The sequence below is a fragment of the Dipodomys ordii genome, unplaced genomic scaffold (genome assembly GCF_000151885.1).
Source record: "Dipodomys ordii isolate 6190 unplaced genomic scaffold, Dord_2.0 Scaffold41, whole genome shotgun sequence".
Classification (NCBI taxonomy): Eukaryota; Metazoa; Chordata; class Mammalia; order Rodentia; family Heteromyidae; genus Dipodomys; species Dipodomys ordii.
In genome coordinates, this window is record NW_012267257.1 from 13,420,129 (window position 1) to 13,436,159 (window position 16,031).

At 40.0% G+C, this 16,031-nt stretch overlaps 1 protein-coding gene across 1 annotated transcript in view; it reads left to right on the forward strand.

Annotated features, from left to right (window-relative positions):
* The window catches only part of Adamts12 (ADAM metallopeptidase with thrombospondin type 1 motif, 12), a 231,629-nt gene that overhangs the window by 6,009 nt on the left and 209,589 nt on the right, over positions 1–16,031 (forward strand). The window contains exon 2 of the mRNA XM_013018671.1: positions 909–1,270. Within this exon, the coding sequence (XP_012874125.1) occupies positions 909–1,270 (362 nt within the window). The remainder of the gene's footprint in view (positions 1–908; positions 1,271–16,031) is intronic.

Genomic DNA, 16,031 nt, shown 5'->3' on the forward strand with positions numbered 1-16,031 from the left:
CCTTCCTTCCTTCCTTCCTTCCTTCCTCCCTTCCTCCCTCCCTTCCTTCCTTCCTTCCTTCCTTCCTTCCTTCTGAAGCAAAAGGTTAGTTTATGAAGTGGTTGATGGTTTGCTGTAGTCTATAATCTACAGTGGATGACTAACTCTCTGCTAGTTAGATTCTTTGTTATTTGAAAACACTGAACTAAGGGGGTGGTGATGGTGGGGAGTTAATTTTGGATGAGTCAGAAAGTATATTTATTCTTGTGTGTAGAAAGAACAAGTGTCCCTGTCTTGCATTTCTAAATGAAAATTTCATATTCGGATCCAATGCTCAGATCCCAATACATTTCCTCACCATTTTACTTCCTTGGTATATTTTATAACCATTAAGTCCCCAAGTTCCTTTGCATGCTCTTCCTGTCACCAGTGAGCATGGACGCTGTCCCTGTGCGAGATCTCTCAAGGTGTCTAGGAGGGTTCACTGCGCCTTCAATATTTTCCTCTAAGCTGATTTAGCAGGAAGTTCCCAAGGCATGTAAAGCACCTTGTCATGAACTGTGAGGCTCTGTAAATTGTATCAGTAAACTCTGGATGTGCAGTGTCCCTGTTTGGCCTGAGATCTTGCCCCTTTCCTAGCAGTGTTTCTCATGAATTTCTACTGCTCATCTTAAGCTGTCTGATAAAGTCATCTGATATACAGAGTTCTACTTAAGCATTCGCTCTGACCACTGCACATCGTGTGTAAACCTGAATTGTTTGGGGGACTTCATGCTGACTGTATTTGCACCAGGGAAAGGCTCTCTAAGCTTCAGATAAACAGTAGGCTTTGCAATCAGCAAGCTAGAATCGAACTTGCCAGTGCAATTGGCTTTGCTAGGCTATGCAGCCTTGGGGTCTCAGTTTTCTGTCTCCTTTTTCCCTCCCAGAGCATTTCATCAAGGCCCTGCCGGAGTACTACATGGTGGGACCTACCCGTGTGGACGCCTATGGGGAGTTTCTATCCTATGGCTTGAACCATCCCATCTCCACCAGCAGGAGCAAGAGAGACGTGGATGGCTCCCAGGACCGAGTATACTATAAAATTGCACACGAGGAGAAGGACCTGATGTTTAACTTGACAGTCAATTGGAGATTCCTTTCCAATAGTTACATCGTGGAGAAGAGATATGGGAACCTGTCCCATGCTAAGATGGTGGTTGCTTCAGGGCCTCCCTGCCATCTGAGGGGTACAGTTCTTCAACAGGGCGTCACAGTTGGAACAGCAACTCTCAGTGCCTGCCACGGACTGGTGAGTGCTGGAGCAGGCATCTCTCCTCTGCCTTTAAAGTCTCTCCAGGCCTTACATCTCAGCCTGTAGACCATCTGCTAAGAGGTTCCCATTAAGAGTCTGGATGCATGAGTATGGGTGTTTGGTGAATTATGTTCCTCAGGGAATATTCACTACTATTATTCTTCCTTTAGTTTCTCATATGCCAGGTACTGGGTTATATGGTTTATGATGTGGATTATATACCCTGTCCCACTCCCTGTACTCATTTTTAGCATCTGAAAAAATTTTGGGAAAAAAAAGAGAAAACCTGAATAACTATACTGTGCAAGGTAACTTGAGTCCAGATGTTTCTGTTGTGATATGCTACATCTGATTGACCTGTACTTTAAAAATAAGTTTAGTTTGAGGCTGGGGGATGTGGCTTGGTGTTGGGAAAGTGTCTGTGGTGGAATGTGAACTTAGCCAAGCCAAACTGCTAATGATGTTGGCATTCTCACATTCATGAAGCACCTGTCCCCGGTACCCCTGTCACCACAGGCACTTTGCTGAAAACGTCTACCCTTCATAACTTAGGGCCCTGTTTTTCTTGGAGATGCATAATTTGGCTTTGCTTCAATACTGTGGGAAAACAAGGACACAGCATTGTAAAATTTTGTTCAACTTTCTGAAGGACCTAGGGATGAATTTCTTCATTCAACAGTTGTCAAGTTTTGTCTTTGCCTAGACACCTGGATTTCCAAATATAGCATAGTTCCCCTAATTAGATCACAAAGCCCACAGAATTAACAATGGGGCCTCCTTTCTTTCTTCTCTGGCCTCTGGCATGTGGGTTGAACTGGGGACACATCTCTCTGCTCTGCCTGGGTTTTCATCCTCTTGGTTCGTTCTGGCTTCACATTTCATGTTCCCTTTCTAAGCTAAGTGCTCTCATTTCCAAAAGACTACCTGGAAGTAACATTTCCACCTACCCTTTGAGACCAGGGGAGCAGGAGAAAGCACCTGTGATCCAAAAGAAAGGACAGGCACAGGGAATGATGTGAATCCTGATGTGCAGTGAGCATTGTCTACACTGAGCAGGTGTTCATTAGGGGCATGAGCTTCTGTTACTCTAGCCACCATTGAGAGGGAAGAACATCTGCGTTAAATGGCTTCCTACATTCCTCTGGGGCTTTGTAAGGGAATTTGCACATGGTTAAGAATTATTCCAGGTGTGGGAATAGAGTACCTGGATCTTTTTAGGTTCCAGGTGGAGGGGGGTGAATGCCATCATGTGGACATTTGCAGATTCAATTCAGATGCTTGCTAAGTGCAGGAAGAGGATAGAGTGGTTGCCAAAAAAGATGGAAAAATTTTTTAGCACAAATTCAGAATCATCTTCTCAGAAACACTTGATTGGAATTATGTTGGAGCCTTTCATATACAATTTGACAATCAAAAGATGGTTGTTAAAAAAAAAAGGCACCAAAAGCCAAATGATCTTCTTTCTGTTAACATGTCACTTGATTGGTTCTAAGCTCATTCATTAGTACGCTAAAATTTTGTCAGTGCTCACCTAGCATGGTCTTAGTCAAATGAATAATGGGTAGACTTGTGTCTGTCTTTCCTTGACCACATATATGAGGTCTGACCTCCAGTATATTTGTTCCTTTTTTATCCAGAAACAACCCCATGCCAAGATTCATAGAATAACAGGAAGGCTATAAGCCTTCCAGGGGTAGAGTTAGCAACTGAAAATGTTTATTTTCTTTTTTTTTCGATTGTGGGGCTTGAACTCTGGGCCTGGGCACTGTCCCTGAAGTCCTCAGCTCAAGACTAGTGCTCAACCACTTGAGTCACAGTGCCACTTCCAGTTTTCTGAGTGACTTATTGGAGATAAGAGACTCACGGCCTTTCCTGCCTGGGCTGGCTTTGAACCATGATCTTCAGATCTCAGCTTCCTGAGTAGCTAGGATTATAGGAATGAGCCACCATGCCTGGCTTGTAAACATTTCTTATGTAGGGAACACTTACATGATAACCAGAGCATCTGCTATCATCATTCCTGAGATTCAGGGCTGGTGTAATCTTTGCTTTCGATTTGTCATTTCAGTGTAATATTGGAGGCCATATTCTCTTAGAGGTGTTTGTAATTTGGAGCTCCTTTAGTCTTTCCTGGACTAGACATAGATGGTTTCAGGCTGAAGACCCTAGAAAAGTCATTTATTGGAAGCTGTGGGATAACCTTATACATTCTCTCGCACAGCTCTGGATGAGCTGAGACTGAATGAGCCTATGTCCCTGCTTAGCGTCTCTCAGCCATCATCTCTATCATCTTCAGCATTCTTCTTCCAAAAGAACTTTCATAGCTTTGAAAGGATGGGACTTCTTTCTCTTGAGCAGTTTAGTGGATTTGTTCCATGCTAAGTTGTTTGATGGAGGAACTGTTCTTTAACCAGTTATACTCTGAGTTTGGCTTCAGCAAGGGTGAAAGTCCTGGTGGAGGTAATTTTGAGTTTTTTTTGCTAGCAAGGGCTCTAAAGGATTGATTCCAAATGAGTGGTGTTTCAGTTTATTTCTCTGCATGGGAAGAGAGTGTAAAATAAACGTATGTTGTTAAAACTCTACACTCATGCCAGACACAGAATTGAGTTTGTGAGTTTTATGGGATACTCTACTTCCACCAATGCTTTCTATTTTCACTTTTTGGGCCTGTACCTGGGTCAGTAAACAGACACACACACACACACAATACACACTCACATATATCCTATCTATAGTAAAGGCATTATTTAGTTATTGTTCAAAGCATTTCTGAGTTATGCCTTTATTAAAATGAATATGTGAATACTATCTTTGTTTCTATCATAAACCCTGGCCTTTAATCAAGCCCCTGTTGGGGAACTAAATCTTGATTCCTCATCTGAAGTGATTCTGGCTCTCTCCCAGGACATCTAGTGTCAGCTTCCACTCCATTCTTGCCTTAAGTTTTCTTTTCTCTTTTGTCACCTTGAAATTTATTGTTTCCACTCTATGTAGACTAAACATTTGAATGAGACATTTTCTTTTTGTAAAACTTTAAATTTTCAGGGTAGTTGCAAGCACTACCACAGGAAGATTTCAGTACCTTTTACCTAGTTTCCTTCAATGGTCATATCTTGCAAAATCACTATACAATATCACAGCCAGGATTTCAACATTGACACGGTCAAAATGTCAAATAGTTCCATCACAAGAATTCCCTCATGTCCTTTCTAACCCATGCTCATTTATCTCCAGCCCCACGCTTTTCCCATGTTTGGTTATAATCCCTTTTTTAGTTAACTTTTGTATGAAATGTGAGACTTTGGTGGTTCTTTTTTCTTTTCCTTCTTTAACCTTCTTCTTATCCCCCTTCCCTTCCTCTATTTATCAACACCCATCTAAAAAATTACCTATGGATATCTAAAATGCTCCAGAACTATTTGTTTAAAGGCCATCTTTTTTCATTAAATGTTTTTTAATTTTTTTGCAAAATTCACTTGGATGTATTTCTAAGTTTTAGGTCCTGTTTTACCAATAAAGTAAGTCTTTATTGCTGTGGCAATAATCTAGTAGACTGATTTCTCTCATTTAATTCATTCTCTTCTTTCAAATGTATTTGAGTGATTTGAATTCCCAAATAGCCAAAACAATCCTTAGCAGGAAAAACAGTCTTGGAGGAATAGGAATACCAAAGTTGAAACTCTATAATAAAGCTCTAGTTATAAAAACAGCTTGGTACTGGTGCATGAACAGGCCTGAGGACCAGTGGAATAGAATTGAAGACCCAGAAATGATCCCACCTCATCTTTGATAAGGGAACCAAAATTATCAGATGGAAGGAAGACAGCCTCATCAACAATGCTGCTGGCAGAATTGGCTATACATGTAGAAAACTGAAGTTAGATCCTCGTATATCACCCTGTACCAGAATCAACTCCAAATGATCAAAGACCTCGAGGTAAGAGCAGATACCCTGGAAATATTACAGAAAGGGATAGGGGATACACTGGGCTCCTTGACACAGGTTGAAACTTCCTAAATAAAGATCCAGAAGCACAACAAATCAAAGAAAGGCTGGATAAATGAGGTTGCATTAAACTGCAGAGCTTCTGCATGACAAAGGACATAGGGAGCAAGATAACTAGAAAGACTGGAAGAAGATCTTCACTAGCTGTATAACAGGCAAGGGCCCCATTTCAATAGAAATCGAGACTATCAGGGTTGGGAAGGTAACTCAATGGTAGAGTACTTGCCTTGCATGCATGAGGCCCTGGGTTCGATTCCTCAGCACCACATAAGCAGAAAAAGCCAGAAGTGGTGCTGTGGCTCAAGTGGTAGAGGGCTAGCCTTGAGCTGAAGAGCTGAGGGACACTACCCAGGCCCAGACTTCAGGCCCAACAACTGACCAAAAGAAAAAAAAAGAAAAGAAAAGAAAAATTGAGACTATCATTTACAAAGAAAAAAAACTTGTTTATATTTTTATGGTAATTCTATTAAACCTATTAATGTACACGGGGGAACTGTCATCTAGCTATGTTGACTTTTCCAGTCTGTAAACAATGCTTACATCTCAATTTATTTAGCTCTTTATTATTTCTTTCATCAGTGCTCTGGAATTTTAGAATATTAGTTTTATGTATGTTTTACCTACAGATGATTTAAAGTACATGGGAGGAATGTACATGAGTTATATGCAAATACTGTACCATTTTATATAAAGGATTTGGGCATCTGTGGATTATAGTATCTCTGTGTGTGTGTGTGTGTGTGTGTGTGTGTATGTTGGGGGAGTCTGCCATCTATTTTCTTTGGACACCAAACATGACTCTGTAAGTCTCTTATGCTTTCTACCCATCTATGGACATCTATCTATATTGACTATAAATACTTAAAATCCTGTGGATATGTACCTCAGAAATAGAATTGATGAATCATATAGTAATTCTACTTTTAGTTTCTGAGGAATCCCCTGTTGTTTTCCGTAACGAGCATGCCAATTTATATAACCGCCATCAGTATACAAGGGTTCTCTTCTCCTCTTCATCACTCATTATCTTTATCTTTTGGATATTGGCTGTGCTAAAAGATCTGCTAGTGGCTCTTTTAAATTTTATTTATTGTTATTGTTAAGGTGATGTACAGAGGGGTTACAGTTACGTAAGTCAGGTAATAAGTACATTTTTTGAACAATGCCACTTTTCCCCCTTCCTCTCCCAGTTTTTTCCTTCCTGCCCTCTCCCCACAAGTTGTATAGTTCATTTTCAGTATAGCATCTAGTGAGTAGCATTGCTGTATTTGTTCACCCTTTGTCTCTCCATTTCTGTGTGTCTCTTACCCTCCCAATGAACAAATAAATGAACAAACAAAACAAAAGGAAAAAAAAACAAAAACTTGCTTATGGTTTTGGTTTGCATTTCTGTGGTCTCAGTGAAAGCACACACCTTTACATGTAGCTGGTTACTTGGTGGCCATTTATATTCTTTAGAAAAAATGCCCACTCAAGTCTTAGCCCATTTAAATTTTTTCCTGTCGAGTAGTAGGAAGTCCTATGTATTTGGGATGTTAGCCTCTTACTGAATATATGATTTGTGAGTATTTTCTCTCATTTCCTGTGTTGTCTCCTCCTTTTCTCGATGGTTCTGTGGTCATGCAGAGGCTTTTCCGCTTGGTGGACTTGTGCATTGCTGCTTTTGCTTTTAGTGTCATGTCATTCAAACAATCATTTCACAGACCAATGCCAGGAAGAGGCTTCCAAATCCTACTCTGATGGCATTTCTCCTAAGAAGTCCTGCCGTGCATTAGACTAATGTGTATTTGCTATGGAGTTGCTCATTTCTTTTGGTCACCAAGCTTTCTCCACCTATAGAGTCGTTAGTGCGAGTAGAGAAGAGAGCTGTCAAGCAGAGTAGAACAGTTGCCTTGCATTGTTGTTATTGTTGTTGTGTTTTTTTATTTTTATGTTATTTTTGTTGCTGTTCATCTTCCCTGGGTCAGACTGTATCTGGGAAAAGATTAATGATACTGTGTTGTAAATATATTCCCTTAGTTTATTCACTCATTTATTTCCAAAATCTTTCATTTTGGAGAATTTTTGGATTCTAAATTAGTCTGAGAAGATAGTAATTTCTTCTGTGCTTCCCCACTGTGGAAAGGGGGTGATGGTGGGCCTATTGGAATGATTCTATTTTATTCACGGGGGGAGATCTGGAGCATTAATTTGGGGCATGTTTGGATAAGTTTCTCTTTGTATGTGAACTAGTTCCTATGCTTCATTAATGTCATCTATGAGTTCAGTCTGAAGAACTTAAGTGTCTCATGTCCTGTACATTTGATCCATATCTCACAGGCATTAAAATCTGCAACTTGTTTGGAATGTTGTAGCAAGAATCATCTTTGTAATGACTTCATTAGCTCTCTCAGCCCTTTGCAAACATTCCTCTGTGAAAAATGTGGCTAGTTGTATTAGCCATCTCTGCTTACTTCACATGGGTTTTCTTGATAACAGCTTTGAAGTGGTTAATAAGTACTTAAGTTCTCTCTCTCTTTCTCTCCTCTCCTCTCTTTTCCTCTCCTCTCCTTCTTTTGTGCTGGTAGTCAGGCTTGAACTCAAGGTTTGGGTGCTGTCCCTTAATTTTTCACTCCCACTCCTAGCTTTTTAGTGCTTATTTGCAGATAAGAGACTCAAGGATTTTTCCTTCCCAGACTAGCTTTGTATTTCGACCCTCAGATTGCAGTCTCCTGAGTAGCTAGGATTATAGTCATAAGCCACCTTTTCCCAGCTTGGAAGTTCTCTTTTGGCCTAGTAAGAGAAGTCAGATTTCTTTACCCAAGTTGTTGGGTCACTTCATTGAAACTGACTGAGATTTGAGGATTGCGGCAGCTCAAAGTCTGAGCAGTAAAGTCTTTGAGACTTTCATCTCCAATTCACCACCAGAAAACTGGAAGTGGAACTGTGGCTTAAAGTGACAGAGCAGTAATCTTGAGCACCCAGGCCCGGAGTTCAAGCCCAGCACCTGACAACAGCAACAACAAAAAGTCCTTAGTAAACTTTGTGCTGCTAGTGGGCCCTCCTTTGTTTCCATCCAACCTGATGATACCTTGGTATCATTTGACACGATGAAATTTCCTACTTAAAATACATTTTTTCCTCGCTTAAGTGACACTAAGTTATCATACAGCTTGCCACAATGGCAGTTCTCATTCAGTGTCCTTTGCTCCTTTCCTTAGCCACTAAAGCATCTTTGCCTTTCATCTGTACTGTCCTCTGGTGTCACAATTTGTTAAGTCATCTCCACCAGTACCTAATCTATCTAGTATTAGTCTGTTTATCAAGTTCTCTGTTTATCTAAACAGCATCACATTTATCATATATCTCTACCATCAATTTCTGTATGTAAATAACCTCTATGTTCACATATTTAATTCTGATATCTCCTTGAAACTCTTGCGATCTACTTTCCCTTATACATGTTCACAAGGACAAGTAGCTTCCCTCCTTCCCTCTGTCCACCTCTGTACATGGCACCTCTGTTCTTCCAGCTGCCCAGCTCATAACCTAGGGTGCTATCTTATCCTGGACTTTTCATGTTGTCTCACACAATGCATCTCTTTTTATCAGTCATTCCTGTCAGCTAAACTATGTTTAGAATTTATCATTCCTGTCACCAGTAGAGCTAACACCCTGGCCCATTTATTCTCATAGGGGTAGTTTTATTCTCCAAGGAATAGCTGGCAATGTGTGGAGACATTTTGTCACAGCTAGGCCAGATAAAACTACTTTTGCTGTTCTATGAGTAGAGTACCGGAGTGTGGCTACAACACTTTGTACAATGTATAGAGCAACCCTCCATACCAAAGGCTTATCATAGACACAGAAGTTGGAAAACTCTGCTGTTTTAGTCACCATCCTCTCTCATCTCGACCCTGAATTGACCTCAATGTTTCTTCTATTGATTCTGTGCAAACTATTTTCCATATGGTGGCCAGACTAGCTTTCTAAACACATTTATAGAACAGTGACATTTTTTTCTTTAAATGTCTTTTACTAGTTACACTTCAAAGCAGAGTGAAATCTGAAGTTCTGTCCTGGCTCTGAGAGCACCTCTGGTCTCACCATTTCCCTGGACCCTTGCTGCCACGTTGCCTCAGGTGCTGGGTGCTGGGTATTCTAATCTAACTGACATGTTCTCTGTCTCCAGCACCCTGTAAGCCCCACAGCCTTTGAAAATGCTGTTCCTTCTGCCTAGAATCCTCTACCCTTAGATTTCCACATAGCTTCTCTTCTTGTCTTGAGATGCCAGCCTAAGGCCTTTCCTCACCACTGACACTAAAGCGGACTTCTCCTATATCTGATCACAGTGCCCCTTCTAATTTATCTCATTATTGATTTCTTCTTGCTTGCTTCCTTCACCTTATCTTGCTCACGTTTGACTATTTTCTGTGATTAAAAATTCATTAAACACTGGCGTTTATACTAACATTTATGAATGCTGGCAAATACTGATGGTCATGCTGCTCAGGGTTCCTGTAGCCCTGTCTTCCAGCCTGTCACTTCAGAGTGAGCTTACATTTCCTCAAGTACTTGAACAATGGCTGAGCATCCACCTTCTGACCATCTCAGTGCCGTCTGGCCTCTGCACACCACCTTGGCTGGGTTCCATGGTGGCTCCTAAAAGCAGGCGGTTGCACCTGCTACATGGCCTTCTTTGGTTCACAGCTTCCCAAACACTGCGGCTTTCACCATCATGCTGACTTGCAGAAGGAGGCATTAATGTAGAACCTGGCTGAGGCCTATCCTTAGTGCTACAAGGCATGTCACAGTCCAAAGTATAGCAAGAATTACCCACTCCTTATGGAAAAATGTCAGAAACGGAGGCGTGTCTTACGTGGAAGGATACCAGCCTTGGGTGCAAAAGCTAAGGGACAGTGACCAGGCCCTGAGTTCAAGCCTCAGTACTGATACACACACACACACACACACACACACACACACACACACTCACATCTGCACAATGTGTTGGTGCCTTTTTGGAGGAGGAATGTGCTTCACGTTGCATCAGTTCCTTAAGAAAAGTTCAATTCTTGGCCTAGATGGGAAGTCCTGAGGGTTCCTTTTCCATATGCATGAAGAATGTAACGGTTTCTGCCCTTTTGTTCCTGAACTCCACCAAAGCCTACTGATGTAGCTGAGGAATGAGATGCACTGGCAGGGCTGTGTGGGAAAGAAAACTTGTCCCTAGAGGCTTCTTGTCTTGCTTCCTGGTCCTGGACATCATGGCTCATTTGTAAAAACCACTCATTTGAGTTGCCTGTTGCCTGTGTGTCAGGCTTTGTTGTTCTTTACCAGAGGCAAGGAAATAAATTCTTTGTTTATCCCTTAACTCTGCTCCCAGCAGAGGAATTCTGCCTGACCCCTGACCTTTGAGGTCGCCTGGTCAGACCATGCTTACTCAGTCATGAGATTTTGGAACCAGGCCTCTGGCTGGTGGAAATTCCATTCTTCACTATGAACACTTTGTGTTACAGACGGATAAATACAAGTAAGCTGGTTTTAGTAGTGGTGATTTTTTTCTCTCTTTTAGTCCTTTGTCTACCATTTCTATTCATTAGGGTCATCTTTGGGCTCTCATCATGTTGAATTGGAGGTGGAAGGGAAAGAACCAAGGGATCTTTTCTTGGAAAAGTATTAGTTATTTATATCAATATGGGGCTTGAACTCTGAACTTTTCTGTGAGCCTTTTTACGGACGAGTAGAGGTCAAGAAGAAGAGTGGTCAAAAAAGAGACTGGCAGGGCAGGCAAGAGTTAGGCAACTCAGGCTATTGTGAGCTCCTTACATGATTCTGGGTTTTATTCTAACAGTAATGGAAAGGCTCAATGCAAGGCAGATATTACCCATTTGTGTGTTAAAATTTCTTCTGTTTATAAGTTGGAGGGCAAATGGAATCTGGAGAATCCAACTGGGAAGCTTTGGCCTGGTCCAGATGGAAGGTGAGTTTAGTTTGGAACAGGATGTAGGGTTGTTGAACCATGGTCTTGAAGAATGAGTTATATAAGGGAAAGAATACTGATTTCTGGCTCTGATATCTGAGCACATACTGCAACCATTTCTTTAAAAAGCAAATATTGAAGGTAGAATAAGATACATTGAACAAGAGAGTGATAGTTCTGAATATGAATTTGAATGTCTATTTGAAAACACAACATTAGACTTTACTGAAGATGCAGAGATTCGAGAAAGGAAACAAAGAAGTACTGATATTTTAGTATGATCTTGAATATGACTTCTTCTTTGAGTTTTAAAAAAATTTTATTGTAAAGGTGAGGTACAGAGCAGTTACAGTTATATAAGTCATATACAGTTATATACAGTCATATACAGTTATATAATGAGTACTTTCTTTTTAATCAGTATTACCACTTCCCTCATTGTTTCTTTCCCTCTCTAACTCCTTCGCCTACATATTGTATAGTTCATTTCTAACATAGTGTCTAATGAATATCACTGCTGAATTAGTTCATTTTTATCCCACCATTTCTGTGCTTGCCCTTCCCTTCCCAAAATCAGATAAACTTACATACAAGACAAAAGGTACAGAGATCAAACACAGCAACAAAAGTGGAAAAACAGAAAAAAACCCACAAAAAGTAAAAAAAATCTTGTTTCCCTTTCTTGGCATTCATTTTCATAAGCATCATTTTATATGATCATATACACATAGCTATTGAGCCCTTGTGATCCTCTCCTAAGAATATCCTCTCCTTGGTCTCACTGCGTGAATGTTTAGAGTCACATTTAATTAATTATGTCCAAGTATAATTTTTTTATCTTTTACTATCCATTAGGTTTACTTGTAGATTTAGAGGCACATTCTCATGGTTGCAAATGAAAGAAACCATGCAACCTTTGTTTATTTGGGTCTGGCTTACTTTGTTTAATATAATTTTTCCTTCTTTACATTTTCTTATGAATAGAGTGATATCCTTCTTTCTAATAAAGCATAGAATTCCATCGTGGACACATACCACATTTTCTTGATCCATTCATTCTCTGAGGGGCATCTGGGTTGATTCCATATCATAGCTATAGTAAACAATTCTTCAATGAACATGACTGTGCTGGTGGCTTTATTGTTGCCTGGTTTGTGGTCAATTGGATAAATGTCCAGGAGTGGGATTTTTGGGTTATAAGAAGCTCAATGTTTACTATTTTGAGGAACCTCCATACTACTTTCCAGAGTAGTTGAACAAGTTTACATTCCCATCAACAATGTGGCCACATTCCCACCAGCATCTGTTATTGTTAATTTTCTTTATAATGGCCATTGCAACTGGGAAGAGGTGGAATCTCAATGTTGTTTTGATTTGCATTTCTTTTATGGCCAGAGATGTCAAACATCTCTTCATGTGTCTATTGGCCATTTTTATTTCTTCTAAGAAGTCTCTCTATAAGTCTTTAGTCCATTTATTAATTTTGCTGGTATTTCTTTGAGGGTTTTTTTTGAGGGGGAATTTAGTTTTTGAGCTCTAAGTATATTTTAGATATGAAGCCCTTGTCTGATGCCTAGCTAGTAAAGATTTCCCATTTTGTGGGCTTTCTATTTACCTTGCTAGTTATATCCTTTGCCATGCAGAACTCTTCAGTTTGATGCAATCCCATTTATCTAGTCTTTTTAAAAAGACTAGGTATTAGAAAATTTTGACCCATGTCAAGGATCCCTAGTGTTTCCATTATTCCTTCCTGTAATATTTTCAAGGTATCTGGTCTTACATTGAGGTCTTTGATCCATTTGGAATTGATTCTGGTGCAGAGTGATATGTAAGGACCTAGCTTCAGTTTGCTGCACTTGTGTAGCTAATTCTGCCAGCACCATTTGTTGAAGAGACTCTTTCTTCCATACTGTTTTTTTTGGATCCCTTATCAAATATTACATGGCTATAAGTCTGTGGGTTCATTTCTGGACTTGCTATTTTATTTCATTGGTTCTCAGGTCTATTTTTGTGCCAGTGCCAAGCTGTGTTTATTACCATGGAGTTTTGCCTTAATTTTTAGGACCTCAAGGGCCTGATTGGTACTAGCTTTTGTTTTGACTTTAAGAATAGATGTCAGTTAGTATCAATGGTCTCAGAAAAGTCACTTAAACTTTTGGATTATAGTTAGGGTCAAAGTTTCCAAATCTAGTTATACTTCTGTTCTTTCAAGGATTTGGAAACAAGACTTAGGGGTTTGGATTTTACACTTAGAGACAGAGACAGTGATTCTAGGGAGGAACTTGGAAAACATAAATATTTGGCATGCAGAGATCTAAGCATTGAGATACAAAGCCAGCATGGGCAGAGAAGTCCATGAGACTCTGCTACTGAAAATCTAGAATTAGAGTGGTAATTAGAGTGATAGAGTGCCAGACTTGAGCAGAAAAAGCAAAGGGACAGTGCACAGGCCCAGAGTTCAAGTCCTATATTGACAACATTCTGTTCTCCAACATTTCATATTTGTAGAAGATTCTGAAATCCTACTCCTCTCTCACCTCACTGTATATATCCCTCTTACCATCTATCTATCCTGAACCTTCATTCTGTCTTCCTGTGAGAGATGAGTACTATTTCAGCTTCTGGATTCAGGCTGCCCTCAGCCACTCAACAGTGGTTGGAGGCCTGGAATCACTAAATGCTCATGCATTTCTTTGCTTCATTTTTTCCATGTTCATTAGAAATGGTTTATTTCCTTGTAACACCTTTGTCTTCATGTATCCAAGGTTTTAGATGACTTAATATGTCCTCATATAACAATGCTACTACTTTCATCTGCCCTTGGCGATAGAGTATTTTCTATTTGTTCATTCCATGTATAACAAAGCTAGATTTGATCCAGTTCTTGAAACTCTGTTTTTTAAAAAAATATTAGCCAATGTTGTGTTCATAGGTCTCAGAGAAGATGCTGTCTGAATACAAGTAGTAAGACACATATAGATGTATGGTTTATGAAACAGTTCTGTAAATCTATGAGACACTACCCTTAGGGATGATCCCAGATCAGGTTTCTCTTCTCTCAGAGTCCTTGGTGTTAGATGATGGCTTCATTATTAGTCATCTCAGAGGCCAGTATGGGAGATCTGCAGTCGACACAGCCCTCCACAAAGTTGTTTCTTTTTCCTTTCTGGAACTTGATAAGAGGGACAGCTGTTAGCTGATGTATTGCCTGTAGGGACATCAGATGTATGGGGGGGGGCAGTAAAAAGCAGTAGGTCTTGGTATCCAAGAGAAGCCACTGTTGTCACTCTAGTATAGCAGTAGGAAGAAGCTTGGAGAAATAGGCACATGTCCTTTAATCATCAAATGAATTAACTAGGGTGAAATTCCGTTTTATCTTTTGTAGAACTCTCTGTGCTGTGGTTGTACTCAAAAGCCTTTTTAAACTTCAGTGAACAAACAGATCCTTACACAGACCAAAGCTTCTTGATTCATAAACTATTTATTAGGGTCCAGCTGCATATTCTACATTAGATGATCTATTTTTAGAAGACACACAGGAATACAAAATGCAACTCTCTCAGCCCTTGTCAAATTAATTAGCTTTGCTTATAAAGACTTCACATGATACACTTTAGGAACTATTAAATTTTTGGTTCTAATAATTGTTTTTAAGAAGATGGAGGGAAACATGAGACCTGGAGCAGCAAGCAAAGCCATCTTATTAGAAGATGGGTGTTCATCACTGGAATTAAATGTGAATAGAAAGATATAAAAAATAGCAAGCTTCAAAACTCAATTCTCTCATTAGCTTTGGGATTGTGATGACGTTTCAATGTTTGTTTAGTTTGAGAATGAAGGGAAAGAGAGAGATGAGAGTCATTGAGAAAGCCTGGTATAAAGGAGTATATTCTTAGGAGAGGATCACAAAGGCACAATAGCTATATGCATATGATCATATAAAATGATGTTTATGTATAGTTTGGGAAGTGTAACAGGGAGCACAGAAATGGTGGGACAAAGGGGGAACAAATACAACAGTGAAGCTTACTGCACACTATGTTGAAAATGAACTATACAACTTCTGGGTGAGGGGAGTCTGGAGGGAAAACTGGGGGAAAACAAAGGAATAGGTGATACTGTTTAAAAAGAAATGTACTCATTACATGAGCTATGTAACTGTAACCCCTCTGTACATCAGATTTACAATAAAAATTAATAAAAAATTAAAAAAGAAAGCCTGGTGTTTAAGTAGTCATTTTTCCAGGGAACCTTCAAATACTATGTGATATTTGAAGGCAAAGACCTAGGCCCTTCCTGCCCTCATTGCTATTAGACATTGTGGCTCTAGCCTTGTCAGTGGACAGAGGTAGGCAATGTGTGTGTATACATACAGATGCATATATTATATAGTTACTAATATATCTACTTACATGCATGGGAGATTATGGACTCATATTGCTACCTTAAATACCAGTCCAGCACCTCAGGATTCATTCTAGTTTCCTTCCTTTCCGTATTTGTGAAAATACCTTCTCTGATATGATATCCAGGCTCTCTTCTCAGCTTATGATCCATCCCTTTGTTTACAATCAACCCATTGCCATCTTTGCTTCTTTCTCCTCTTTCTATGAGTGTTCTTTCCACCCAGTTGGGCTCTTGCTGGCTGACCCTGCACATCTTCTGTGGATGCCTGTCACACCCTGGTCAGCACCATGCCATGCTATGAGGTCCTGGTTACACAGCTTTTTATTTCCCTGCATAGGTTTCCAGTTACCCTGCACTATGGTACTCCCCCATGCATGGATTAC